Source organism: Molossus molossus, unplaced genomic scaffold (assembly GCF_014108415.1).
Source record: "Molossus molossus isolate mMolMol1 unplaced genomic scaffold, mMolMol1.p scaffold_m16_p_14, whole genome shotgun sequence".
NCBI lineage: Eukaryota > Metazoa > Chordata > Mammalia > Chiroptera > Molossidae > Molossus > Molossus molossus.
This window is the reverse complement of record NW_023425349.1, coordinates 85,846,454-85,873,048: the sequence shown is the minus strand read 5'-3', so window position 1 is coordinate 85,873,048 and position 26,595 is coordinate 85,846,454. Positions and strand designations below refer to the sequence as shown.

The 26,595-nt window shown below is 46.9% G+C and overlaps 1 protein-coding gene across 1 annotated transcript; it reads right to left on the bottom strand.

Moving 5' to 3' along the window:
- Window positions 1-391: 391 nt before the first annotated feature.
- On the bottom strand, window positions 392-26,595 carry FBP1 (fructose-bisphosphatase 1). The gene is made up of 7 exons (XM_036260823.1): window positions 26,213-26,595; window positions 15,127-15,289; window positions 13,151-13,243; window positions 7,067-7,207; window positions 3,422-3,559; window positions 2,240-2,359; window positions 392-632 (listed from the first exon to the last, which is right to left on the bottom strand). Exons 1-7 carry the CDS (start codon window positions 26,380-26,382, stop codon window positions 441-443), a joined length of 1,017 nt encoding a protein of 338 aa, XP_036116716.1. The 5' UTR covers window positions 26,383-26,595; the 3' UTR covers window positions 392-440.

Here is a 26,595-nt window from a genome sequence, read left to right as displayed (position 1 = left end):
CATGCACTGACTGTTATTACTTTTACTATTATTTGACACAAAGCAATGAAGACTGTTTTTATTTATTTATTTATTTTTGGTAATGCCCCTAGTGAGAACCGAACCCAAGATTCTCTGGTCCACAGGCTGATGCTCCAACCGCTGAGCCAGACCGGCCAGGGCAAGACTATTTTTAGAAAAAGGAAAAATATGTTTATTTCTCCTCTATTCATTCAAGAAATATCTTGACCATCAGTAGCATTATACAGATAGCATTTTGGTTAGGCAGCACCAGGGATTACACAGCATTTCATGGTGAAGATATCTGTGCTTTTTATTTTTGCTGTCTAGGAATATATTATGCAGTCAGAATGGGGTAGTGCCATGTGAGATATAAGTCTAGATAAAAGGCTTTTTTTTTTTTTTTTTTTTTTTTTTTTTGTGTGGGCAAAGTCAGCTCTTCATTTGGCAGCATGCTTCTTGTATATCTCCAAGAACTCAGTCACGTCTTCAGGGGACCCCAGGATGACTGGCGCCCTCTGGTGGATGTCAGTGGGAACGATGTCCAGTATAGCTTCCTTCCCAGTGGTAGCCAATCCTCCAGCCTTCTCTATGACATAGGCCATTGGGATACCTTCATACAGTAGTCTCAGCTGGAAAACAAGAGCCAAGATCAGTGTCTTCACAGCAGAAGGTATTGCAGAGAAAGGATTTATTCCATAGCAAAACAGTGCAGAGCTGGTAGAAGTTTCCAAGGTATCTGATACTCTCCCCTTCCCTTCTCTGAGGTTGTAAAAGCCCCACACACATACCCCAAGGTTGCATATAAAACCAAATGGTTAATTTAGCCATTTGGTTAAATTAAGCCATTCATCAAGCCAGCGGCAGGAATAGATTACTTGATGCGAATATGAGACAGAACACCTGGACTCAAGACTGAATGACATATTGGCAGAACTGATGGTTCCCTTCTCTTTATTGCACGGAAACTGGACCTAATGAGTGATTCTGTGTGTGTTTTGGATGGAGCTTTGCCTGTTCTAAAAGCATTAAAAAAATTCATGGTTGTGTCTGGCTGCAGACATCTGGAAAGCAGACTGGCTCCTCCAAACAGTATAATATTGTTTGCAACTCTATACACATTCCTTTTATAATTCTCCCAAGGCTTGAGGGTTGGATTTACTATATTATATGCCTCAGCATTTACTTTTAAATATTAACTTTTTTACTGTATGTATTTTTGTGCTGTCGCCTACTGAGCAGACAGCTTTCCGCAGGTGTTTCCTGACTCTATTTCCATACAGGTGTCATGACCAGATTTGCAAGACTGAAAAAAAAAAAAAAGAAGAAACCTCAGTATTTGTATTGAAAAACAATTTTTGAGACATTCGAGGAAAGTGCTCTAAAGCAGGCCAATCACATAGGTTGGTATGCCTGAGGAGCCTCTGGCAAGACAGGGGCTTTACGTAAATAGGATGCTTCCCGTGAAACAGGTGCCATACGCTGCAAACAGATATCTGAACATATCTGAGTGCACAGATTTTCATCTTAATTGTCCCTATTCCTTCTCTCATATTAAAAAAAAAAAAAAAAAAAAAAAAAGACAGTCTGTCTATTGGGAAAAACCAAATGACAGCACTTAGGAAGGAAACACTGTCCCTCTGTGCAGAAGAAAAAACGGGCCGCTCAGCGATCACAAGCCCCCACACCCACCCCACAGCTTGGCAAACCCCGCAGGCATTCGCCGCTGCAGGCGGTGGCAACAGCTTTACCTAAAGGCTCTAGGTTTCCCCTGAGATTCGTTCCTTCCCTAGAAAGGTACCATTTCCAAGCAGCAAGTGTCAGCTCATTAGTTATTTCTAGTTTATGCCTTTTGAAAGCAATCAAAGAAAACCTCTATTTGGAATACGTATTTGATTTGCTCCCGCGGTAATGGGGCTGGACTGTTTCATTTCTCTTTATGAATGGAATTTATTTTGCTCAAGCCAAACCACGTGCCCGCTGGAAGCCCGGAGCCCTTTTCGCCCCTCCTGCCCATAACACCATTACTTATCTTTAGCAATGGCAGGGCTCTGCGGAGACCATTTTTAGCTGATATTGCCTGGCTTTGACCAGGACAACCTTTAATCTAGATAAGAATATGCTACAGACATCCTTAGTATCCTACTGTAGTCTAACAGCTACTGCAAACTTTTCTTCTTCCTGAGTCAAATCCCCAGCCTGCAAATGAAAGTTACTGCTTCTCAGAGGATCCGTTTACCTTTCCTTTGGGGCTCTTCTTGTTAGCTGGGTACAGAAAGATCCCTCCATAGACCAGGGTGCGGTGGACATCAGCCACCATGGAGCCCACGTACCTGGAGCCGTAGGGGGCTGAGTTATCCTGCAAGGTCAAGACCAGCAATAATTAGGGTTCCAGAAACGTAAGAAAGGGAGTTCTCTGTGTGCCCTCTACACTTACTTGATTCAGCCGTGTAGTGAGCACCTACACCGTGTGTGTTAGGTCTTTGCTAGGAAATGTGATTAAAACAGAACGGAAACAATAATGGAGACAGCCTCTCATACATCCTAGAGTTGGTCGAATGACCCTCAGAAGCCCCGAGGAGGGTGCTGTTGATTCTGTCTTTCGGTTGGGGCAGGCATCACCAAAATGGTACCACTTCGCAGAGCCTTGCATGTTAAGAAGGATTTTGCCAAACTAAGAAGCTGGGCAAGGGCGGGGTTTTCATCTTGTGGGAGACGGAAGTACACAAGTAAACAACACAGAGAAGCAAATGCTGTCTGCCTGGGGCCTGGGGAGAAGGGGGGATGGGGCGTGGAGTGTGGCCGGAGAGGAACCAAGGTGAGGTGGAAGGAGAGATAATAAAGCTGGAGAGAGAGCCCGGGGCCAGCTCTGAGGGCCCGAATGCCATGCTGACAACATTTGGGCTTCCTCTTCAGGACACAGCAGCCATCGATGACATTTGACAAGAGTGTGACAAAATTGGACCTTCCCACATGAAACCAGCTCTGCAGACAACCGTTTCTTTCCTTTGTATTCAGTCATTTGTATCTGGCAGACACCAAGACGGGCACCCTCAAACTTGGGATGACTGACAGAAATCGTTGGGCAGGTCCCAGGTGCAAGAACCACCTTTCGTACCATCTGGGATCAGGGACCCCAGAAGTGAAATATGTTTTATTGCCATGAGCTCATTCATCCAGCTGGTTTAATCCTGATTTTATTCTGCCAAGAGAAAGTGGCAAAGGCTGAAATGGACCTTCCGATTTTGACACCCCAGGGCAGGGGTTCCAGTTGCCACGACCTGGGTGGGAACTTAATCACGGGTCAGTGCACAGTGGAGTCCAAGCTGCTCTCGTCCCTGCTACCTTTCTCTTCCAGGGTAAATCATGAACCAACACATTTCTGCATAGCTCAGGGCCCTCCCCCAGAGCCCTCACTTACTGGGGGGAACTTCTTCCTCTGGATGTACTCGGTGACAGCAGGTTCAAAGTCCTTGGCGTAGCCCTCATTGATGCTGTAGATGTTCCCTTTCTTTTTGATCTTCACATCCTTATCCACTAAGATGAACTCTCCAATGGCCTGTGAAACAGGAAGGAAGGTGGAGAGCTGATGAGCCCTCTCCCGAGCCTGTGTGAGGGTGCGGGGGCTGGGCTAGGCGGGGAAAGGGGTACGAGGCCTGCAGTCACACCCATGCAACAGTACATGGGTTTTTCTGATTGAGGGGTAACTGATGGATAACATGACACTAGTTTCAGGTGTAAATAGAGATTCGACATCTGTGTGCGAAATGGTCACCAGCGCAGGGAGCTCCTTGTGGCCCTGGGCACCGGTGCCTCTAGCCTACCTCTCCAAGAACAGTGTGCAGGGCCAGGGCGAAGAGGATGCACTGGGGAGACTGGTGAAAGGAACCGGGAAAAGGCCAGAGGCTGCTGCAGGTGTCCACAGGGGATGGAGGACCCTTGTGACTTTGCTTTTCAATGGTTTCAGTAAAAGAAGAAAGAAAACATGCACAAACATATGGAGGGCAGGAATGTGTGAAACAGCAGCAAACCCTCAGGGGGAATAAAACTTGATGTCCGTAATATAAAATATACATGCCTTCTCAAAAACAAGTTGGTGCAGACAGGAGGTGGGCATCAGAAGAGATGGACAGCTGAGTTACACCAACCGCCTCAGGGCTGCTCTCAGCTTTCCGTTTCTACCTCGATGACATTTCCCTTTTGTGTGTTGCTACAGAAAAGAGTAGAGCCCTGCCTGGCTGGTGTGGCTCAGTGGTTGAGTGTAGACTCATGCACCAAGAGGTCGCTGGTTTGACTCCTGGTCAGGGCACATGCCCCGGCTGTGAGCCTGATCCCCAATAGGGGGCGTGCAGGAGGCAGCCAATCAATGTTCTCTCTCATCAATGTTTCCATCACTCTCTTCTTCTCCCTTCCTCTCTCTCTCTAAAATCAATCAATTAAAAAAAAAAAATAGGAAAGAGAAGAGCCCTGAGTTTTGATTCGCAGCCATATAACCTCCGTGCCTCTGCTCGGTGACTCAGCGTATTTCTCAGGACATCCTCCCACAAAGCCCCAGTGCTAAGCGGGTGCCTTTAGAGCTCAGGTTCTTCCGAAGGGATTGGGATTTGGAGGAACAGAGCTCCTGTCGCTCTGGACTGAGGGTTGCTTGGGACTCCTGCGTGTCACTGAGGAGGTGGTCAGGGTTCTGATCATCTGGGGAGGGGGTTGCTCCATGCAGACAAGGGTTAGAAGAAGGGAGACCTCACCAACACATCTCTCCCAGCCGTTTACTCCCCTAGCGAAGACTGGTTCCCATCAGTACAGAGCACGTGTTACTAGAGACGGAGGGAGGAAGAGAGGAAGGAGGAAGGCTAAGGGAAAGGAGAGAAAAGCGACTAGAATTCATAGTGGTCACTGAACGGTGTCATTGTGAGTGATTCTTCTTTTTTGTCTTTTATGCTTTCTCAGTATTTCCAACTATTTTGACCACAAATATGTAGAAATAGTGTTTCGTGGTCAGAACACTAAGTAAACACATAGATATCTTTTCAAAAAGAAAGTCTGAACAGTGAAGCCATTGCCCCGCAGGTGCCGCGGGACTCATGCCATGCTCTGCCCCCACCCAGGTACCGGCCGGAGCCACGAGGTGTGCGGGGCGGTCTCCTGAACGGGGAGACAGGAGACGGAAACGCTTCTTGAAAGCAAAAGCCTGCTCCAAATGCATATACCGCTGTTGGGGTATTTTCAGCAGAAACCCTCAGCCTGTCCTCGCAGCAAACCAAAATGAAAAGACAAGGCTAAGCCGGTCTGCGGCTCAGCCCCGGAGCCAGCAGCCAACAGAGGGTGAGTCAGTCCAAGAGGACAGTGGGCGACATTGTTCTTCCCAAGTGGCCAGCCGGTGTGAGGAGGGCAAAGCCTATCAAACACACAGAAACTTACTCCCAGAGACACAGCCTGCAATCTGGAAACAAGAAGAGATTTCCCTTTTTGACGTGTCTATCAACACAAAGGTGACAGAGAAGTCACCAGGAGAGCGTCAGGGAAGCAGGAAGTGTCTGCGAGCTGCTAGATCAGCTCTCATCAGTGATTTCAGAAACTGTGCCCTGAGCTCTGTGAACTGGGTCACTATTTTCCCCGAGGTCACCCCATGGGAGGTTTAATCTAGCGCTGTCCCCCACCCTTGTTTATTTATTAAGTGCCAGTACTTCCAAGGAGGCAAAGTCCAGTTGTGCAAGACGGCAGGGGACAAAGGCACCTGCATTCGGACTTATCTGCCCCGCCAGGCACAAACCTGGGCCTCTCCGGGAGCTGCCTGCCCCTCCCAGGCTTCCAGCCGCTGTCCGTCTTTGTGTTCAGTTTGTCAGCAAAAGGCAGCAAACAACATGCTTCATTAATGTTGTCCAAGGACATTCTAAAACTAAAGATGTTTCTAAACGCGATTCTCTTCCCCTTGGGACACCAGACCAAACACGCAAGGAACATGTCAACCTAGCAAAGATTATTCTGTGCAGTCTGAATTCAACGGTGGGTTTAGTTGCACCAGATATTGAAAAAGATTTCTTTCCCTAATGTATCTGCTCTGCTGAAACTGCCATCTACCTGAATAAATAAGTAACTCCAGTTAATAGATATGTAGAAAAAATTATCCACAAGTTAAAACTGCTGATGAATATGTTTCAAGGGCTTCTCTCCATAAGGTAGCTTTTCTCTATAAGGTAGACTAAGGAATTGTCTTCATTTCCTTCTGTATTTTCATATCCTCGAGTTCATCAGAGCCTTTGCACATGAAATTAATTTGGCAGCTATTTTTAAAATATGTTTTTATTGATTTTTTTTTAGAGAGAGGAAGAGAGAAAGAGATAGAAACATCAATGTGAGAGAGAAACATGGATCGGCTGCCTCCAGCACGCCCCCTACTGGGGATCGAGCCTGCAACCCAGGCATGTGCCCTGACCAGGAACCGAACCGGGACCTCTCAGTCCACGGGATGACGCTCAGTCCACTGAGCCACACCAGCCCGGCTTGGTAGCTATTTCTGAAGACACAATGCTTTGGTCGGGCTATCTGCTCACCTCAGGAAAATAAGCTGGTAATGAATACAATGGCTGGTAAACAGACCATCCACAGACCCCATCTGATCTATAAATGTGTTTTGGTTGGCGAGCATGATGTTTTACAAATCCAGAAACATCACATTTAAAAAACAAAACAAAACAAAACAGTGTTTCTTAAACATCGGAGCCTCTCTAGCTCACCACAGTCCCCACGGTCACCCCTGGCCGCCTCCGCCAGCACTCTTGACTCATGCCGATGGCTTGCCTGGCCTCGATGGGCACTGGAGTCAGTTCAGTAACGTCGTTCTGAAGATTTCATCTTGGAACAAAGGCCCCTTATATGCTCTGGACAGATATCATTTCTCACCTCAATAATCTGCTCATGACGTACACGGTGTCCTTCACTTCACTCACTTCCCCGCCCCATCTCTGTCCCTCCGCAGACCTCATCTCCCACCTCTGTGTGCCTCCCCCCGCCACAACTCTCACTCACAGCCATCGGCAAGCTCCCAACCTCCCACAGGGTCTCTCACCGGGTCCAGCATGAAGCAGTTGACGCCACAGGCCATGGCCAGGACCAGCATGGTGGCACTGCCGTAGAGGGCGTAGCCAGCAGCCACCAGGTTGCGGCCGGGCTGCAGGGCGTCCTTCTCGGAAGGCTCATCAGTGGAGTTCTAGGACAAAAAAGAAAACAAAACCCGTCTTTACGGTGTTTACGGTTCTTTTGTTTCGGTTCAACCATTAGCAAGATGCATTATCAAGGTGCTTTCCTGAGGAAATTCAGCATCTTCTTAGAGGGACCTTCCTTCACAAATCAGTGATGTCCTGATTACATTACCCCAGCAGCCTCCCACATGCCCCAGATTTCCTGCAGCTGGGTCCTCCTTTCCAATTACGCCCTCCTCCAGTTCTACTAATTTGATATTCCCTCATGGCTCTGTTTTCACTTTCAGAAAGGAGCATGCCTTCTTGCCAGCCCCCACTAATTTAATCTTATTATGGGCATCACAGTCGATCACCTGCCTACTCCATCTTCATTTAAACAAATTAAGACCGGGCTGCGGGGCTGACAGTCTGGTAAGGACATCAGTTCCGGGACTTCTTGCCAGTGGCAGCCCACCCCGCAGGGAGCAGGGTGGCCACACATCAGAGAAATTCTCAGAAATACGGGGACTTAGAATATCTCTCCAGAGTCATCACGGAGTAGGGCAGATGCTCCCGAGTTTTTTGACCATGACCCACGGTAAGAAACATATTTTCCATCACAAACCAGTATCAACACACACTCACGGGCACACAACTGTAGAAATGTAACGAAACAATACTTAGAACGTGACAGGCATTCTAATCTTTTCCTTTTTTTTTTTCATTAGAGATACAGTCCGCTATGTCATGTGACCCACAGTTTGCCGAATATTAAGGAACTGGACACCTGAAGGAGACAGCCTCTAGTCAATGATTGCTAACTGAGAATCACCTGATCTACCAACATTTGACTGGCTTCTTTGTTCCTCAGAACAACTCCAAACAAATCTTCCAGCTTGACTACTCCACTTGAACTTAAACAGAAATGAAAATGGGCAATTTCTACCAATTTTATTTATGCCTTTCCCAGCCAGAGATTTCAGCAGCTGAGGGTAAGGATGTCTGTCGCATGATGCTGAGCAAGGTCATTCCAGCAAAAACATTCATGATGATTTCTTCCTGTAACTTTTGAAAGTGTGGCCTAGAAGTCATGCACATCGCAATCACCTGGGAAACGTATTCGAATGAATATTCTGGGGCTGTCAGCTAGTCCCAGTAAGTTAGACTCCCTACGGTGGGGCCTGAGAATGTGTATTTTCCCATTTGTCACACGTGACTCTTGCCGTAAAGTTTAAGAACTACTTATGTAGCCCTGGCCAGTTTGGCTCAGCAATTAGAGCGTCGGCCTGCGGTCCAGAGAGACCCGGGTTCAGTTCCCACGAAGGGCATGTACTTCCATTGCAGTTTGTCCCTGGCCCTGGTTGGTTGTGCAGGTGGCAACCACTCGACGTGTCCCTTTAATGTCAATGTTTCTCTCTCTCTCTCTCTCCTTCCCACTCTATCTGAACAACAACAACAACAACAACAAAAATGGAAAAATGTCCTCGGGTGAGGATTAAAAAAAAGAACTACTTATGTAAAAGACTTGCTAAAACTGTTTCTTTCCATTTTCCCCTCATCCCCACTCCTCATGTTTCACAAATGGTTTCCATCTAGGTGGTTGGTTGGTTGGCTAGGTTGGGTCAAGTTACTTGATTTGGTTTTGTTTGTGTTCACAGGATAGCACACATAGGCAAACACACATTAAACACAGTATAGAGCACTTCAGTTGTTTTCTCTAACTCCTAACTTTGCCAGTGCACAACCCTGAAAAGGGCACCAGCGTCCTTGGAAACCAGCGAGACAGTGGGAGGGCTCAGGCCTCTGACTACCCTCTGTCACAACCACCAACCCTGCCAGCCAGTGCAGTGGGAATCAGACTGAGGGAATATGTAAACAAAGGAACCGAATGGAAGCTGCTTGAGTGCAGCAATCCATCTCCACTAGTGAAAGTTCCCCAGAGAGGCCCCCTTGCCCAGCATCATCCAGGCCTACCAGTGGGGAAGACACGGACTTTCCCTGAGTCACCAAAGAATCTTACCCTTTTGTTGTCTCTGCATGAAATAAGAAATGACAACACTGTCTATAACCCATATACTCACAAGAAACAGAAAATAACACCATGGAATTAATGGATTTGGAAGAATCCTCTTCTAGCCTGACCCCCTTTGCAATGCATGAATTCCCTCCTCCAAACCCCCAGCAGCCTTTGCTCCAAGAGATTCACTGCGTTCCCACGTGGACGCTCGGGGGCCAATGTGCATAAAGAACTTGGCAAAATTAGAAAGCCTCTGGACCTTGCCTTTCTCTGTGTATCCCAGGCTACCAGCTGCTGCAGGTATGAGTTTGTTTTATTCCACACCTCCCCATATGAGTATAGGGAAAGACACCGTGGATTCTGGAGACTCAAGGTGCTAGACAAGAAAGTCAGGCAGAGGTGTGATGCGGCTGTCATGTCACCAGGTAGTCTTCCCTTAGAGGCGCAGCCAGACCCTCCTTATTAAATCTTACAGGGCACTTGGCAGAATCCCCGGTAACTTAGCCAATATTGTTTACCTACTTTGCATCACGAAACCTAGCAGACAAAAGGCGTGTAAGATGATGTCCCTACCTCAAGGAATTTATAATCTGTACTGGCGATGGGTCGGTCTTGCCTGGCCAGTATCCATCCCTCTCTGCTGATAACGGCACCTACATCTCCCTTAAGATACTGCCTCCCTCCCTCCCAGCTCCAGAGGTGGGCACACGACCTTGGCCTGGCCAACCAGATCACTGCCTGCCTCAGGCCATAGTGATTGGTTGAGAGGTGAGCATGTGACCTAAGTCAAGCCAATCAGAGCCAATGAGATGATATTCTTGTGGGAACTGTTGGAAAACGGGCTTGAGCCCTGGCTGGTTTGGCTCAGTGGTTAGAGTGGCAGCCTATAGAGTCGCAGGTTCAATCCCTAGTCAGGGGCAACCAATCGGTGTGAGAGAGACACATCAATGTTTCTCTATTTCTCTCTCTCTCCCTTCTACTCTCTCTAAAAATCAATGGAAAGCATTCTCAGGTGAGGATTAACAACAGCAACAAAAAGATGCTTGAATTTTCTGCTTGAGCTGCTGAGAGGCCTGGGAGTGAGCCTGGACCTGTGGCACAGAGAGGAGGGGGAGGCGGGAGAGACAAATGAACGAGGTGTGTCCTGTAGGCGGCCTGAGTCCCCGAACGCAGCCCCGCCCGGAGCAGATCCATCCACAGGCTTTTCAGTGATATGAGCCCATTTTCTTTTCCTTCCTCCCTCCTTCCTCTCTTAAGTTAGAGTTGTGATACTGTTCACTGAATCTAAATATATAAAACAACACTGGTAACATTAATAGCTCCCGTTTTTTGAGCACTTTTGATGTACCAAGCACTATGTTCAATGCTTTATACGGAATTTTCAGCATCTCCCCTTTACGCAGAAGGGAACAAGAGGCTAGAGCAGCTCCCTGGTCCAGAGCCCACAGAGCCAGAGACAATGTGGGAGAGCTATTGGTAAGGCTGTTGCTCCATACGCGGTGATCAGTACATCTCTCTGCGCTCAGTTAGGGGGAGTGAGTTGAATTCTGAAGCTGCTAGAACACTTTTTAAACTCTGGTTTGAGTTATGGAGACTGGATTTTTTAAAGGACATCGTAAGAGGGTGACCATGCTTGTGAGATGTCTAAAAATCATCTCATATGAAAGATGTTTAGATTAAAAGAGATTTTTTTTTTTAAAGGAGGCCAGGAAAGCCGTTTCTAAACATGTAAAGGAGTCTTATTTTCTGCTTGAGCTGCTGAGAGGACTGGGTGTAAGCCTGGGCCATTTGGCTCTAATAGGCCAAATGACAATGGGCGACAGATTTTGATTCAATATTTGGACAAACATTCTAATTGTGATGGTTTCCCAACACCTCGAGGGCCTTACACTCCTTCTGGGTGTCCCCAGCCAGAAGCTGGGTGCCCCCCTCCCTGAGGTGCTGCAGCAGGTGCTGCAGCAGGAACTGCACGAAACACTGGTCCCCTTCGGAACCTGTCCCCGGCCATTGCGTGGGCCAGGCCTGGTGCTGTCGCCGTTCCCGTTGCAGGTGCTGTGCCCTGAGCACAGGCGCAGGGAGCTGCACTCCAGCTCAGGGCCATCTCTGCAGAAAGCAGGAAAGGTCACCTTCGAAGCATCAGGCACATCAGTGTTTACGCCCCACGGGCCCTCAAATGGTTTTAAATAATCAATAAAAATTTTGAAAACTGAACTGACTTGAAGGCAGTAACACACGTGTCTTTCTTTTCCCTTTTTCGGTCTTTTAAGAGTCACTTCAGGTCTATTGAGAAGAGTGTGGAGATTCACTGCTGAGTTGTAGCATCCTTAATTCAAGCTGCCATTGGAAGCTGGTTTGATTTTTTTTTTAGTTGATAGCCAGTGTCTCTGTTTTCTAGTTGTCTTTTTTCCTGCAGAGTCTGTATTTGGGGGTTGAGGTAGAGACTGGGGCTGGCAAGCATTTGTGCTGCTTTCGTTTTGGTTGAGTCATTAACCAGCGGTCTGACTTTTGCTACAAACCTCTCTTGACATACTATAGATCTCATGCTTGGCGGGTAAAATGATCTGCCTCCTTGTCTATATCAGGAAGGGTATATTTCGTGGTTGACTTGGGAAATAGATTACTTCTTGCCTTTGCCTTCCTGTTATGAGTGTTAGAACCTGTTGTTCACAGGATTCACTGTGCATCTCCCTCTCGGCAGAGACAAAAGCAAAATACACTCAATGACAAAAGAAAACTGTCCCAGGGTGGCTCTAATTTCCATATGTTTGAAAGGAGATTATGTGAATACTAGACAATGAATACTAAAGTGAACATTGGGGTCTCACTACTTAAATTATGGCCTTTGAATTCTAAAGTAGGGGAATGGGGAGAAACCTGGTCCGTCAGCTCAAACTGCCACCTTGGCCATTAAGATAAAGAAACTGGTTCCGTCTCAAGGGCATCTGTGAGGTTTTATTTCTAAATGAAACAAGAAGGGCTGAAGCCAAGATGACACATTTCAGATTTCATGTTTTATGATGCGGCCACAGGCATTCATTCTGTTTTGTTTGTATACTTGAGCAGTCTTCCATCACCATGGTTCCACGTGTGCACATGTACACACACACGCACGCGCACACACACGCGCGTGCACACACGGTACTTGAAGGAAAGAGAGGTTCTGAAGGTAGAGTTACCTGCCCAGTTACACAGGTAGAAGACCCAGGGCGGGGGTCAGGGTCCCCATGCTGCAGCAGTGTGCAGAAAACTGTCCATAAATGGACGGACAGTAAACATCATAGGCTTACATCGTTCAGTCTCTCTCACAGCTGCTCAGCCCGGCCAGTGCATCAGTCCAAAGCAACAAGTAAACAGATCAGTTGAACATATGCCACTAAAACTTTATTTATGGACAGTGAAAATTAATTTCATATAAATGGTATGGACCATGAAATATTATTCTTTAGTTTTTTTCAGCCATTTGAAAATGCAGAGTGGTTATTTTTTGCTCACAGGGCATACAAATTAGGCAGCTGGCTGAATTTGGCTCTGGGGAGGGTCATAGTTGGCAGACCCCTGATTTATAGGATTTCAAGGGCAATTTTGATACATAGAATTTCTATTGTTATCACACTCTCACAATTCTCAGTTCATATAGTATTACCACTGTAACTACCCTCTACTGTCTCTTCTCTTTTTAATTTGATTTTCTATTATCAAAGAAAGCATGATACAGTTATGAGTAAACCATCTTTCTCTTCCCACCCACACTAGACTACATTTTCTTTTAACAACTTAATTCACCTACGCAGTGAAATCTGAAAACGTCAGGACTCGGGATATAGACCTATGTCAAGCCTCCCAGAGTTTCATGGTAGACATTCTGGCTGCTTCACCAATAGTGAAACAGTACTAGATGCTTGACCTTAACTTTCCTCTGGATCCCAAACCAGGGGCTTGATCCATGACATTTTACCTTTCTGTAGATGCCAAAAATGGTTCCAATGGACACAAGGCAGTCGATGTTGGAGGATCCATCAAGGGGATCAAAACAGACCACATATTTACCCTGAACCAAAAAAAAAGGAAATACAACTTTACTTTAAAAATAAACACACTATAACAAAATAGAAAGTATACACTAAGGGGATAAAAGAAGGGAATTTAGGGGAAAGTTCAAAAAATGTCTCATTTATGCTCTGTCATGGGAGGTATGGCTGGCATGCAAAATGAAAACAACAACGATGAGTGTATATATATCATTAGGCAGAGAAACACAACCTAGTAAAGGTGGTGTAGAAGAAGGTGGTGTAATACAGATCAGTAAGTCTTCATTTCCTACATCACTGATATTGCTGATTTGTAATTTTGGCTTGAGTTTTCTGGCAGCCAAAGGAAGAAGAGAAACAGGGTTAGTCATTTATTTCTTTTTGTTCGTTAGGAAAAAAAGAAACATATTCCATAAGTAAAGCAAAGACAACATTAAGGTCTATAAGAAACTTCTCATGCAGGTTTTATAGCTGACACTTGGGTTGCAGAACACAGGGTCTCAAGGATATCCCAACTGGACTTCCCAGAGGAACGACCCTCTGTCGTGCCCCCAAACAACCCTCTGTGGGACACCCAAAGATGCAGTCTTTGAACGGGACTGTCAGGAGTATGCTGCGGCTGGCTGCTTTCTGCTCTTGAGAGCTAATTTTGCCACTCTGATTTCAATGATGTCATGTTGGTAGCTTGAAATCAACTCTGGAGGGTATTTACAAAGTTGGCATTGGCAATTACTACAAATCAGAGGATTTTTTTCCCCAAGATATTATCAGTTTACCAGCACACTCTTGGGGTTCTTCTGTCTCCAAATTATCTATTTTAAGATGTGGTTTTTAGATTTCTACGTCAAATTAAGACAGTTCTCTGCTTCCCTGACCATTTGCTCTTACGTCATCCTGGCTGATGCAGGAGACGGGCATCTGGAAGCGGGAACATGCCTCCTAGGAAAGCACACTGTAGTCAGAGCAGGTGGGCTGCCTGCTGGAGAACATTGAACCACAAATTCCATCCACATGCCTGAAACTGCCCAGTTCCCCGAGCAACCCAACAGAGAACAGCAGGAACTCTGAATCTGACTGTAGTATATTTTAGGAATGACGTGAAACAAATGAATTGAATGTGGCTCCCCATGCTCTTCAAAATGTCAAGACGGAGTATCAGGCTGCCTCTCTAAGCTCATCTTCTGATTGCTTTTATCTAATTCTATTCCTTCATGTCCCCGATTCATCTCAAACAACAAAAAAAAAGATAGTAAGTCCATATAACTGCACTTCTCACTTCAAAAGTTTTTTTTTTTATTATCATATGATTTGTTGTTATTGTATAAAAACTGGATATATGTTTCCCATTCCCTTTTGCCACATTACTTTGTTATTGAGCTCCTACAATGGGCCAGCTATTATGTTAGATGCTGGGATACAGAGAAGACTATAATCCATTCTCCACCCTCAAGAAACAATCAGATTAATAAGATTTCAGTGGATTCTGATGCATAGATTGGTGACAGGAATTGGGAGCAGTTGAGATGAGCAGTTGAAATATAGGGTGGGAATTTGGTGAACAGAGATGAAGCAAAAGAGGTAGTTAACAGAACCAGACTTTGAAGAGCCTTGAACATGACAGTGAAAAGTTGGGAGTGAAGATGAGTATGAGTATATATGAGCCTCTCCCATGTGTGAGTCCACGGGAGGGGTGATAATGGCCTGAACTATAGTGGTAGGGTGTACAGGGAAGGACAGTCTGAGAGATGGTAGTGAGGGTGAGTCTAAAATGATGACTCAGTGTTCAGGAGCAATCTAGGGTGATTCCTAGGAACCCAACTTGGCTGGGCAATTGGGGTCACTGATAAATATAGGAAGAAAAACAGTTCTATTAAAACCCTGGATGGTGGGAGTTCAGACTCACCCTTTTCTCAGGTTCTACAATTATGGCTTGTTTATCTTCTTCTGACACAAGCACACAGGTTGCAAAGGATGACCGTAACACGTTAATGACCATGTCATTGGAGAGGACGTCAAGCTTCTTCACTTGATCACCTGTCACATTGGTAGAGCCAGCAATTCCATAACTAGAGGGAAGGAAAGCCACAAACATATAAGCCATGAGCACCAGAATATGTAAATGCCTAGAATCCCACTGAAAGTAACATGTAGTAGGATTTAGAAGGAAGAAAAGAAGGCGCCTGGGTTGGAAAAACAAGAAGGATGATCCTCATTTCAGATGGGCTCCTGGAGGGAATATTGTCATCCACCTGTCCACTATCTGTCATGGTACCTGAGCACACTTCTGTGGTTAAGTCTGTGTTTCTCAACCATTTTTTAAAATTTTGGCCTCTATGGAGGCTTTTTTAGAATACTTTTTCTTTATTGATTTTTAGAGAGAGAGAGAGAGAGAAATATCGATGAGAGAGAACACCAACTGGCCGCCTCCTGCATGCCCCCCACTGGGGATTTGGCCCACAACCTGGGCATGTGCCCTGACCGGGAATTGAACCGGTGACCTCTTGGTGCATGGGTTGACACTCAACCACCAAGCCAGGTGACCCTTTGGTCTTTTACTCATAATATAAGATGATGTAAAGAGAAGAAGCAGGAGGAGGACTGACAGATGAGAAGCTACTTTTCCAGGCAGGCAAGGGAATGATGCCATGTCTCTGAGCTTTTTGGTCTCATTCCACATAACCCTTTTCACCCTAACTGTAAGGCCAACGCTGGTGGGGAAGGAGGGCAGCTAAATTCTGGGTGGAGCTGGAGGGCTCGGCAGGGCCCACCAACTGAAACACATCTCATTCACTGGCCCTACTGGCACCGATCATGTCTCCACCGTAGCCAGAGGATTCCACAATTAGAGTCACTGCCAATTCAGGACAGAAGAACATGGGCATCATGACAGAGAGCTGGCTAATGTACACGAAGGGCTCAGCACAGCCCTTGGCACCTAATATTAGTTCCTGAGCTTGATCTTTAACAGGAGCTCTCATTAGGGACCTGTACATACTGTGAAAGGAATGGGTCTCACAACCTCTCGGGCTCCATCCACATCACACTGAAACGGTTGCTTATCCTTTCCTTCCAGGAGGATGAGGACGAGCCATGTTTTTCCCCAATGTCCCAGCTTCCAGCACATAGTAGACCCTCAATAAATACTTGCTGGCCCTGGCTGGGTGGCTCAGTTGGTTAGAGCATCATCCCATACACCAAAATAGGTTGTGGGTTCAATTCCTGGTGAGGGCACATACCTAGGTTGCAGGTTCAATTTCCTGTCAGGGCAGGTACAGGAGGCAACTGATTGATGTTTCTTTCTCTCTCTCTCTAAAACCAATAAAAACATATCGTCAGTGAGGATTAAAATAATAATAATAAATAACTAGATAAATATGTGCTGACTGACTGAATGCCATTCACTGAGAAACCGAGCCTGAAGGAGTACAGCTGCGATCAACCTCGAAGGTCAGCCCACTTTGGAGGGCGGGGCAAGCACATGTGCCGTAGTCTCCTGAGGGGCGGGCCTGTTGTGACAGCTCCAGGGAGGCCTGGGAGGCTGGGGCAGAGGGACAGCGGCATGGGAAAGGACTGTTCACACTTTGGTCCATGTTTCACCTGCTCAGGTATCTCGCTCAACAAGATAGGTGAAGGCCAGTCAGCTCCTACAGCTCCTAGAGGAGCTGCGTGAGTGTTCATTTACAGATATATATATATATCTCCTCACCTGAGGACATTTTTCCACTTTTTTGTTCAGATAGAGTGGGAGGGGGAGAGAGAGAGAGAAACATCGACGTGGAAAGGCCACATCAAGTGGTTGCCACCCACACGACCCAACCAGGGCCAGGGACCAACTGCAACCAAGGTACGTATCCTTAGCGGGAACCGAACCTGGGTCTCTCCAGACCACAGGCCAATGCTCTAACCGCTGAGCCAAACCAGCCAGGGTTACTCCAAAAATATTTACTGGGCACCCAGTGTGCCCCAGAAACTGTCCTGAATGCTGGGGTTACAGTGCAGATCAAGACAAATATCACTGGCCTCATGGAGCGTATATTCTACTGAGACAAACAAGAAACAAGTACTTGTGAATGAATGAATGAATGAATGAATGAATGAATGAATGAATGAGATAATGTGCTCTAATAAAATGAAATGAGGTGCCTGGAGATGGCAGGGGGAGGTCTCACTGCAAAGGGGTCATTCAAGCTGAATGATATCTTGAACGTTTTTCATTAAAATGGGGACAGTACGAAAAGGCCCTAAAGGAACCCAGATAAGTCTACTGGTAATGAGTCCTCAGAACAGCTCCATGTCAGAAATGTATCCACCGAAAACTGAGAGTTTGTTTTGCACACACTTCCAAATGGGAGGGGGTTCTCTGTGCATATTTCCATAATTTTTAAATTTCGGGGTCTTCTTCCTATGGACTCAGGGAGCTCTGAAAGGAAGGAAGAGGAGACCCAGAGGAGAGGGCCCTCCAAGGCCAGCTCTAGGGTGCGGTGCTCCCGGGCCAGAACCCACTCTTACCACCCCCACCCCTGTTCAAGGACAGACTGGTTTCCCTATGACTGTGTCCCAAAGGCAGAGTCCCCATCACTTGTTTAGGGGATGGGAGGGGGAGAGTTCCTGATGCACTGGACCACCTTTTCTGAGCTTGCACACTCAGCAGCTGGCCAAACAAAAGTGAGAAGCGGGGTCTGTAGGCCCAGATCATGCCCTGGGCTATGACAGCTTATGGTCAGTGTCAGCAGCTGGCTTGTCCAGCCAAGACCACCAGCTGGGTTCCTTGCTGAGGCTCCAGAATTCTCAGGTGTCTCCTGCCCTTGGATCACAGAGGGTGGCACCCCTTGTTATGATGGAGGTTGGGTGAGGCCACAGGAAGAGCACTGTGGGGACACTCCCCACGCCCAGCACCGAAATGACCCTCACAGACAACTGGCCACTTCTCAGGCTCTACCTCCTTGCAGGTGAGGTGGTCACCCCTCCCTACTCTAACTTCCCCCAGAATTGAGGGTCCCGCCTTCGTTTTAGCCAGAAGGACCCTTCAATTATCCTCCAGTTGCTTGTGAAGAATAATACTGAAGAAGAAGAAGAAGAAGAAGAAGAAGAAGAAGAAGAAGAAGAAGAAGAAGAAGAGGAAGAAGAAGAATGAGAAAGGGAGGGAGGGAGGGAGGGAGGGAGGGAGGGAGGGAGGGAGGGAGGGAGGGAGGGAGGGAGGAAGGAAGGAAGGAAGGAAGGAAGGAAGGAAGGAAGGAAGGAAGGAAGGAAGGAAGGAAGGAAGGAGATTGATTATTCTGGGCCCCTCCAACTCAAAATTCAGGCTATAACTTTTCTAGGACATCTCATGCGAAGGGCTCACTTGGTAAAATGTGGTTCTAAAGGAGAAACATGAGCTCCCAGACTCCTTGTCCATAGCAAGGACATCTGAGTTTCTGTCACATCACTGTCTCTGCGTCCCTGCTCAGGTTTAGCTGTGACTGTACACAGCCCTGCATAGGCACAATGGCAGCTGCCTGACAAATGCTCAGTCGGCCTCCTCCCCACACGCCTGGAGGGGCCCCCAGAGGCACCGCGTCCCAGGTAACTCACTTTCATGCCTTTCAGTGAAACGTCAGAGGCAGTCAAGGTGCCCATGATTTTGACAACTGGAAAAAAAGCTCTCAGAAATATCCTCAAAGAACAAAGTAGCTGAAGATCACATGGAATTTATTTTCTCTACAAGTTTTCAGAACCTCCACCTTAGAGACATTAAATGTCTGGATCTGATCAGCCATCACTCTTCAAAGGACAGCTGAGCAAGAGCCACACGGCCCAATGGCCGCTCGGGGAGCAGTGTGATCCCCTATGGCAGTGGCTCTCAACCTTCCTAAGGCCGTGACCCTTCCTCATGTTGTGATGACCACCAACCATAAAATTATATTCATTGCTACTCTATAACTGTAATTTTGCTACTGTTATGAATCGCCATTGGAAATATGTGTTTTCCGATGGTCTTATGTGACCCCTGTGAAAGGGTCGTTCAACCCCCAAAGGGGTCGCAACCCACAGGTTAACCGCTGCCCTACAGACACAGCCCTCTCCTTTCCTGGGCCCGTTGAACAGGGCTTGGAAAATGAATCAACGGACTTCTAGGCAGACTGGAGGAGAGCTCAGCAGGTAGGAAGACCAAGCTGGTTTGGAAGGAGCTCAGGTGTCTGCCATTGTGAACAGGAGAAATGGCACCAATGACCCTCGTGGGACCTGAGCAATGCCTTCCACACACCACATTGTTCATTCTTAGATTGGTTCCCAATGTGCTGCTCCCTGGGCCGGAGTCAGACCGCCAATGAGGCTGCAAGAATGTGGGGAAATCATCACACAACCCTGTCAAAAGAGTCTTCCAGGGCCCAGCTGTACCTTCCAATCAATCGAGAAAGAGAACAAGTGGGAAGATTGAAGAAGTGGGTTGACCTGCACAAGCTGTAAACTTCTGGGCTTAGCTCCCTCCCCCTCCCCTTCTCCCTTCCCCAGCAGAAAAGGAGTTGGGAGCAGTTGTGTGCCCATCAAGCAGGGATAGGGATCTTAGTTTTGACTGAGTCAGTGGCTGAATCTGCCAAGAAAGCTCTTCCTAAATGCAAGTCATCCTGGAAGGCATCATCATGGGCTTTTTTCCGTGGGCCGGGACTCTTAGACCACTGGGATCCAAATCCCAGCTCTGCCCATCACATGCGAAGCAACCCTGGGCAAGCCACCTTTGGTTCTTCCTCTGTGACGTGGGAATTCAGTACGTCTTCATCCCAGTATAGAGAGAGGGGTAGTCAATGAGTTGATATAGGTAAACGGCTAGAACAGAGTCTGGCAAGTGAGGAAGAAGTGTTCTGGCCCCATGCCCACTGCTCACTCCCTTGGCAGTCACACAACCACGCCAGGTTTGTTTCTGGCTTTGTAAGAAGGAGGGTTGATCTGTGTGACACACCTGGTTCATAGCAGCCTCTATTGTTCTTAGTGGAGCCCCAGGCAGCCACTAAGTAAATGCTGATTAATGAGGGGCAGAGACCAAGACCTCTAAACTAGTTTTTCAAGTAACTGGGAAGACAGCCAGTGTGGAAGTGTGTCACAGGTAACTAGCAACAAAAGAAAAGGCTCCAAGTTCAACATTTCACTTCCATTTCATTCAAATTAGTTGACTCTGCACCCAAGTTCATTGGGGTTGGGGAGAATCATCCTGCCAGGGGTTAGGCTGCTCCTTTTAAACCCTTACAGACACAAAAGTTCTCTTTAGAAGTTTGAGGAGCAAGCATTGAGGTGAACATTTGTCTGTAATATATCTCTTTTATTGTAAACCTCACTGAAAATCTGAAAAAACAAACAAATAAACAAAAACTGTAAGTCATGTTAATTTATATGATGGGAACTCCTTAGAAGAGTAGGTGAATCTGGCCAGTATTTAATATCCTTGGTCATTTGGATTAAATATTAACATTGATTTTAAATTGGCACATGGTTTCTAGAATGGACCAAGCCATTTCACAACCATAGAGTCTGTGAGTTCTGATTTCTGAAGCACAGCCCCAGACACCAGGACCAGAGCCAGGGCCACACTTAGGAAAGCATGCTCAATGACTTACTTGATTGGCTATCGTCAGATCATTTCCCTTGATGTCCACATGACAGCCAGGACAGCAGGGACCACGTTCAACAGCACACAAAAGAACCAAGTGAGAAGCTCGTTTTCACAACACCCAGCCAAAGAAAGTGGGAGGCAGATTATTATTCAATCCTTATCACTCAAGTCCAAGGTGACACTGACTTGTTATAAATTGATTTCAAGGTAAATGACCAACTGTTCACCCAGCTGGGAACATCCAAGGGTCAGACCAGAAATACGGTGCAGGAGAGTCACCAATCAGAGCAGCTTTTAAATGCTACTCTCCCCAGCCTGGCCTGAGTTCACGTGGACCAAAATGGGCAAATAGGACGCAGTGTGGCCGGCGGTGCTTCTGGCATGAAAAGGAAGTTACAGTCACGAAGCTAATTCAAGAAATCTGAAATAAATCTGATAAAGGTCCCAAAAGTTTAATGTCATACACTCTGCAGATTTGAAGATAAATGGAAGCATGTATTAACTGACCTGTAATTCCAAAATTAAAACAGAAGTTATTTATTATTTTCTTCCATTGATACTGAGAGGACCCTATATATAGAAGCAATTGTTCTGGCCCTGGCCAGTTTGGCTCAGCGGTTAGAGCATCGGCCTGCGGTCCAGAGAGACCTGGGTTTGGTTCCCACTAAGGGCATGTACCTCAGTTGCAGTTTGTCCCCGGCCCTGGTTGGTCATGAGGGTGGCAGCCACTCGATGTGTCCCTTTCATGTTGATGTTTCTCTCTCTCTCTCTTTCCCTCCCACTTGAAATCAATTTATAACACTCTATCCGAACAAAATATTGAAAAATGTCCTCGGGTGAGGATTTAAAAAAAAAGCAACTGTTCTGGACACCACCTGACCATGATGGGAAGAGGTTTCCTGCAACCCATCTGAGGGCACAACATTGTTTTAACATTTAATGGTCTAGCCTGAAATACATGTCTGTTGATATGTGTGCGGGAAACTACTAAGGAATGAAAAGCAAAATAAAAAGATACCTGTTTATTTAAAAAATAATAATAATCTGCAGCCTAGAAAAACAATGATGATAGTAGCACCCATTTAATGAACTCAGTTCATTCTCACACAACTCTCTGAGATTGAAAAAGACCATTGTCTCCATCTTACAAGTGAGGAAACCGAGTCTCAGAGATGTTTCAGCAATTGCCCAAATCCTCACAAAAATTAAATGGCAGAGCCAGGAATTTGAGGCCAGCTCCATCTGTCTCTGAGATGTGTTCTTAAGCCCTGCATGTTCCTGTTCTGCTCCATCTGGTCCTGATTTTCTCCTCTTCCTCTCTGCCTCAGGGCAGAGTGGACCAAAATCCAGTGGCCAAATCTTTAGTCAGTGTTTCACACCCAAATTCCAGACCAGCACGTCCCACTGTTGGCTGGACTACATCTCCAACTGGGTAGCCCTCTGACACCTCAAGTTCAACGTTTCCAAAATGTTGGAATCATCTTCTCAACCTTCCCCAGCCTCAAAAAAATCTACTCCCCCTTTGGAATTCTGTTTTCATGTAGTTTTGCTTTTATTGGCAGGCCCTGCTGTCACTTGCTAGGACCCACCCTTTGAGAAACTGCCCTTCTCACCGGATCCACACTCAGACTCCCCCCAAGGCCCCTCCTCTTGCTAAAGCTCTAGGGCTGGAACAGCTTTTCTTGCCCCTCCCCTTTTCAATTGCTTTTCCCCATGTCTTAGCTTTCCCCTTCCAACTCTGACTTCCAGCCACATCTTCCCCCGATTAGTCTCTAATCATGTCACTGCCCTGCTCAAAGACCTTCACTCTCTCCCCTTTGCATACCTGCAAAATATAAAGTATTCACCCGTGCCATCTGACGCTCCCCAATGCACCCACAATGCAACGTCCACAAACAGCCCGCCCCATGTACAGCTTGCCTCAGTCAAACTGAGTGAGCAGCTTTTCCAGAAACGTTTTCTCATCTGGTACCTTTTATCACACGATAGCCCAGCCTAAAATGCTCTCCAACCCTCAGGCCTTGTGACCACCTGTTCCTGCCCATGGAGATGCTCATCTTGATGCTTCACTGTTCTTTGCACCCACATTGTATTTCTGGAACCTCTATGAAGACATCTTTCAGAATCTTTATTATGTTTTAGAACTAATTCCATACTTGTACTTTTCCTACAGCATAAGCGCTGTGTCATTCTCGCCTCTTGGGCTCTTCTAGAACTTTGTACATTGTGGGTGTTTGATAGCACTTGGTTGAATGGAAGAGAACCAGTGAATTCTTCAAACAATGATTTGGGAACATGTATAAAGGGAAGTCAGCGGAACATGCCTAAAGCAAAAGTCTAAGCCAATGCAGGACCACTTTCTCCCAAAGGAATAGAAACAGAGAAGTGGCAACACTAGAATTTGAACCATGAACTCAGATCTGCCTGATGCCGGCTGCTGACTGGTCTCACGAGAGAACAGAAGGTGGCTGCCCCTCATCTCAGCTGACAGTGGGTGGAGGAGCCTCACACAGAAAACAGGCTTCAAAGGCAGGCTGGCGCTAAGGCAATGTCTCCTCATGATACAGATCTTACTTAGTTCTCATGAAAGATGTTATTAATAGATGAGATTTAGAGTTGGGTCAGCTTTAACTGATTTCTAAAAAATAAAGAAAGAAATGTGTGGTTTGATGAAAAGAGACCAACCTGGGCCACAGACCAGTTAACTTGGTCTTTCCTGGCCTTGGGGTCCTTGTCTGTGCAAGGAAGGGTGGGACCAGGTGACTTCTGAGGCTTTCAGCTTAAAACTTAATGATTCTATGCCCTGGCCAGTTTGGCCCGGCAGTTAGAGCATCAGCCCACAGACTGAAGGGTTTGATTCCTGGTCAAGGGCACATACCTGGGTTGCAGATTCAACCTCCTAGCCCCAGTTGGAGTCCTACAGGAGGCAACCAATCGATGTGTAAACACATCGATGTTTCTCTCTCTCTCCCTCTCCCTCCCTCCTTTCCACTCTCTCTAAACAATAAAAAAATATCCTTGGGTAAGGATTAACAAAACAAACAGTTAATGATTCTATGAATATCTTATTAAGATCAAGAAAAGTGGCTGAAGAGCAACTGCTGGTTGACGAGAGAGAGAGAGAGAGAGAGAGAGAGAGAGAGAGAGAGAGAACTCTAGCTGGGCGCTTTGCTGGAAACTCCTGAAGTCTCCTTAATGAGACATCATGGCTGAGCTCTAGAAACTGGTCCTGTGAGGTCATTTGACCAGCAATTACCTTGTCATTCTGGGTACATGCCCTTCCAGGGCAAGTCTTCAGCACTAACAAGCTATTTGCAGGCACGTTGGCTTTTTCATCCAAGACATCAAAGTCAATAATGAATGTAATTTGGAGCCCTGACTTGAGATCTTGTCTTGTTGGTGCCTTACCAACCATGTGTCATGCTGAGAAAGCAAACTTTGCTCTCCCACAGGAGTGTTTAAGGGTCTCAGTTCTGGTCCTCTCTGTCAACTCCCCACATGACCAGGCATCAACCCTTGTTCCACAAATACAGCGCTGTTTGAAACAGTCAAAGACTAGTGAAATGTGCTAACATAGGGAAGAGTAAAACAGCTCACCATATATCCATTCAATGGCAACAGTTAAAACGAAGGAGGTGGATTTATACCTCCTGCCATTGAAGGATGGTCATTATATACTGTTGAATGGTAAAAGTAAACTGCAGAAGAATATGTTAACTGTGATTCTATTTTGTTTGCTAATTACATATGGACATATGTAAATATATATCCATGTATAAACTTATATGAATATAAATAAGTATCTGAGAAAATAACCAGTTAATTATTAATGGAGGACACCCTAGAGAATGGATAGTGGTGGGTTTCACCTTTCCCTTTGTGTTCTTTTGAGTGGTTTCAATGTTTGTCAATGAGTGCATCTTATTAAGTAGTTTATAATGATAACAACAACATTTTTTAAACCTGGTAATCACCACTATTTAGTCTAAACAGACATACATATTTCACACGGCTGAAATTAGTACCCTCTGTCCAGGTCCCACTATCTGAGGTTTCTTAAAAGGTGGGAAATATACACCTGAAAGCCGATCTTGCATTTCCAAGTCTCTTTGGGTGTGTGAAAAGTACGAACACACTTTTAAAACAATACAGGAGATGACAAGTACTTTTTTTTTAAAAGGCCCCTAGTTCTCAAAGACAGGTGAGGCTGCGGGGCTACTCTCCTTGCTGTGAATTAAATTTGAAGTAAGATTTTAACTGGTGTGTTTCCTAAAGCATAGCCTCCTTAGAAATGTATTATTAAGAGGGGTCATTAGGTGAATAGTCATGGTCCCACCCTTCCTAGTGTACCAGTCTCTCTCTGGGCCAGGCTCATCCCTGCTTGACATCTGAAGATGAGTGACCATACATTCCTTTCGTGAGAGTCAGCAATCCATGCTCGGGGGCCAGAGCCAAAGAGTTCTCCAGAAAGGAAGCCCGGTTGCAGGGGTTACACTTTCTCAGATCAGCTACAGACATCGTGCACAATTTTTATAGCATCCCTGAGTGTGTGAGATATTAGAAAGGAATGGGGCAATCTGAAAACCCTTCAGCTAAGTGAGGACCAGACAAATATGCAATACTCGTGTACACCAGAGTAGACCAAAGAGTATTTGTGTTAGTTACAGAAGCTTCACAAGAAGGTGCCCTTTGAATCCCCACCTCCTGTGATTCTCTCGCTACACACAGGTGATCTGCAGACCAGCAACATGGGCACCACCGAAGAACTTCTTAAAAATTCAGAGTCTCAGGCCTTGCTGGGACCCACTGCACCCTTTGCACACAGCATTGCTGTTCCTGAGAGCTCCAGGTGTGCAGGCTTCCTGCCCGGGGCTTCCCTGGCTCCTAACAGGGCTTGTTTAGGCTCAAGGAGATACAGGGTTAGAAACCCAGCTCGAGACCCCAGTTCCATAGGAAGTGAAGGAGGTCAGAGAAGAGAAAGGGAAAACAAGGTGCCATGCCAGCACGTTCCTGTCTGAGGCTCGGATGGGTACTGCCAGCAGGCCAGGTGTCCGTCCACCTGCCAGCCAATTTCACCTGGAGGAAGCTGACAGGAATGCCAACCAAGTCAGGCTGCTCAGCCCCTTGACAGGGCTGCAGGGTGGAGGCAGGTGTGGATGGGGTGACAGGCCCCCAGGTGCGCACCTCCAAGCTCCAGAGAAGGGGAACCAGGGCTTGAGTGCCAACCTCTGGAGGGGGAGAGGGAGGAGAGGGAGAGGGAGGGAGCGAAGGAGAGACAGAAGGAGCCTGGTGGACCCACAGGCTGACAGCAGGGGAGCCAGGGGACCAGACATCAGACGGTCAGGCACATCCCCAGCAGGACAGACAGACAGAAGGTGGCCTGGGGGCCTGAGGCCTGACTCACAGGTTGGCGATGCCCGCCTTTCGCACCGCCGTGGAGATGGCTTTGACCGCGGTGCAGAGCGAGTTGAGCAGCTGGGTCATCTCGCCCGTGCCGCGGGCCTTCCTGCCCTCTTCCATGACGAAGCGGGTCAGGGTGACAATATTCGTGTCGAAGGCCGCCTTGTCTGTCATGCTGGGGCCGGGCTGCTGTGCGCAGGGTGGCTGGTGGCGGGAGGAACGTGGCGGGGTCGCGCTGGAAGGTCGGACCTGGGCAGCTGTGTCTGCACCGCTCAGAGCGTAACTGGCCCTAGATAGATGCCCGGTGAGTCCCAGGGACACCTATAGGCACCGGGTCACCGTCCCCACCCAGGAAACACCTCCGCGCCGGCCCCGCCCCAACTGGTG

Excerpts from the sequence above, each read along its gene's own strand:
- FBP1 (XM_036260823.1), bottom strand. The coding sequence starts at position 26,382 with ATGACAGACAAGGCGGCCTTCGACACGAATATTGTCACCCTGACCCGC. Across the intron at positions 15,290-26,212 it reads AAGGCGGGCATCGCCAACCT|TTATGGAATTGCTGGCTCTA; the intron begins GTGAGTCAGGCC and ends CCTTCCCTCTAG. Across the intron at positions 13,244-15,126 it reads TTGTAGAACCTGAGAAAAGG|GGTAAATATGTGGTCTGTTT; the intron begins GTGAGTCTGAAC and ends TTTTTGGTTCAG.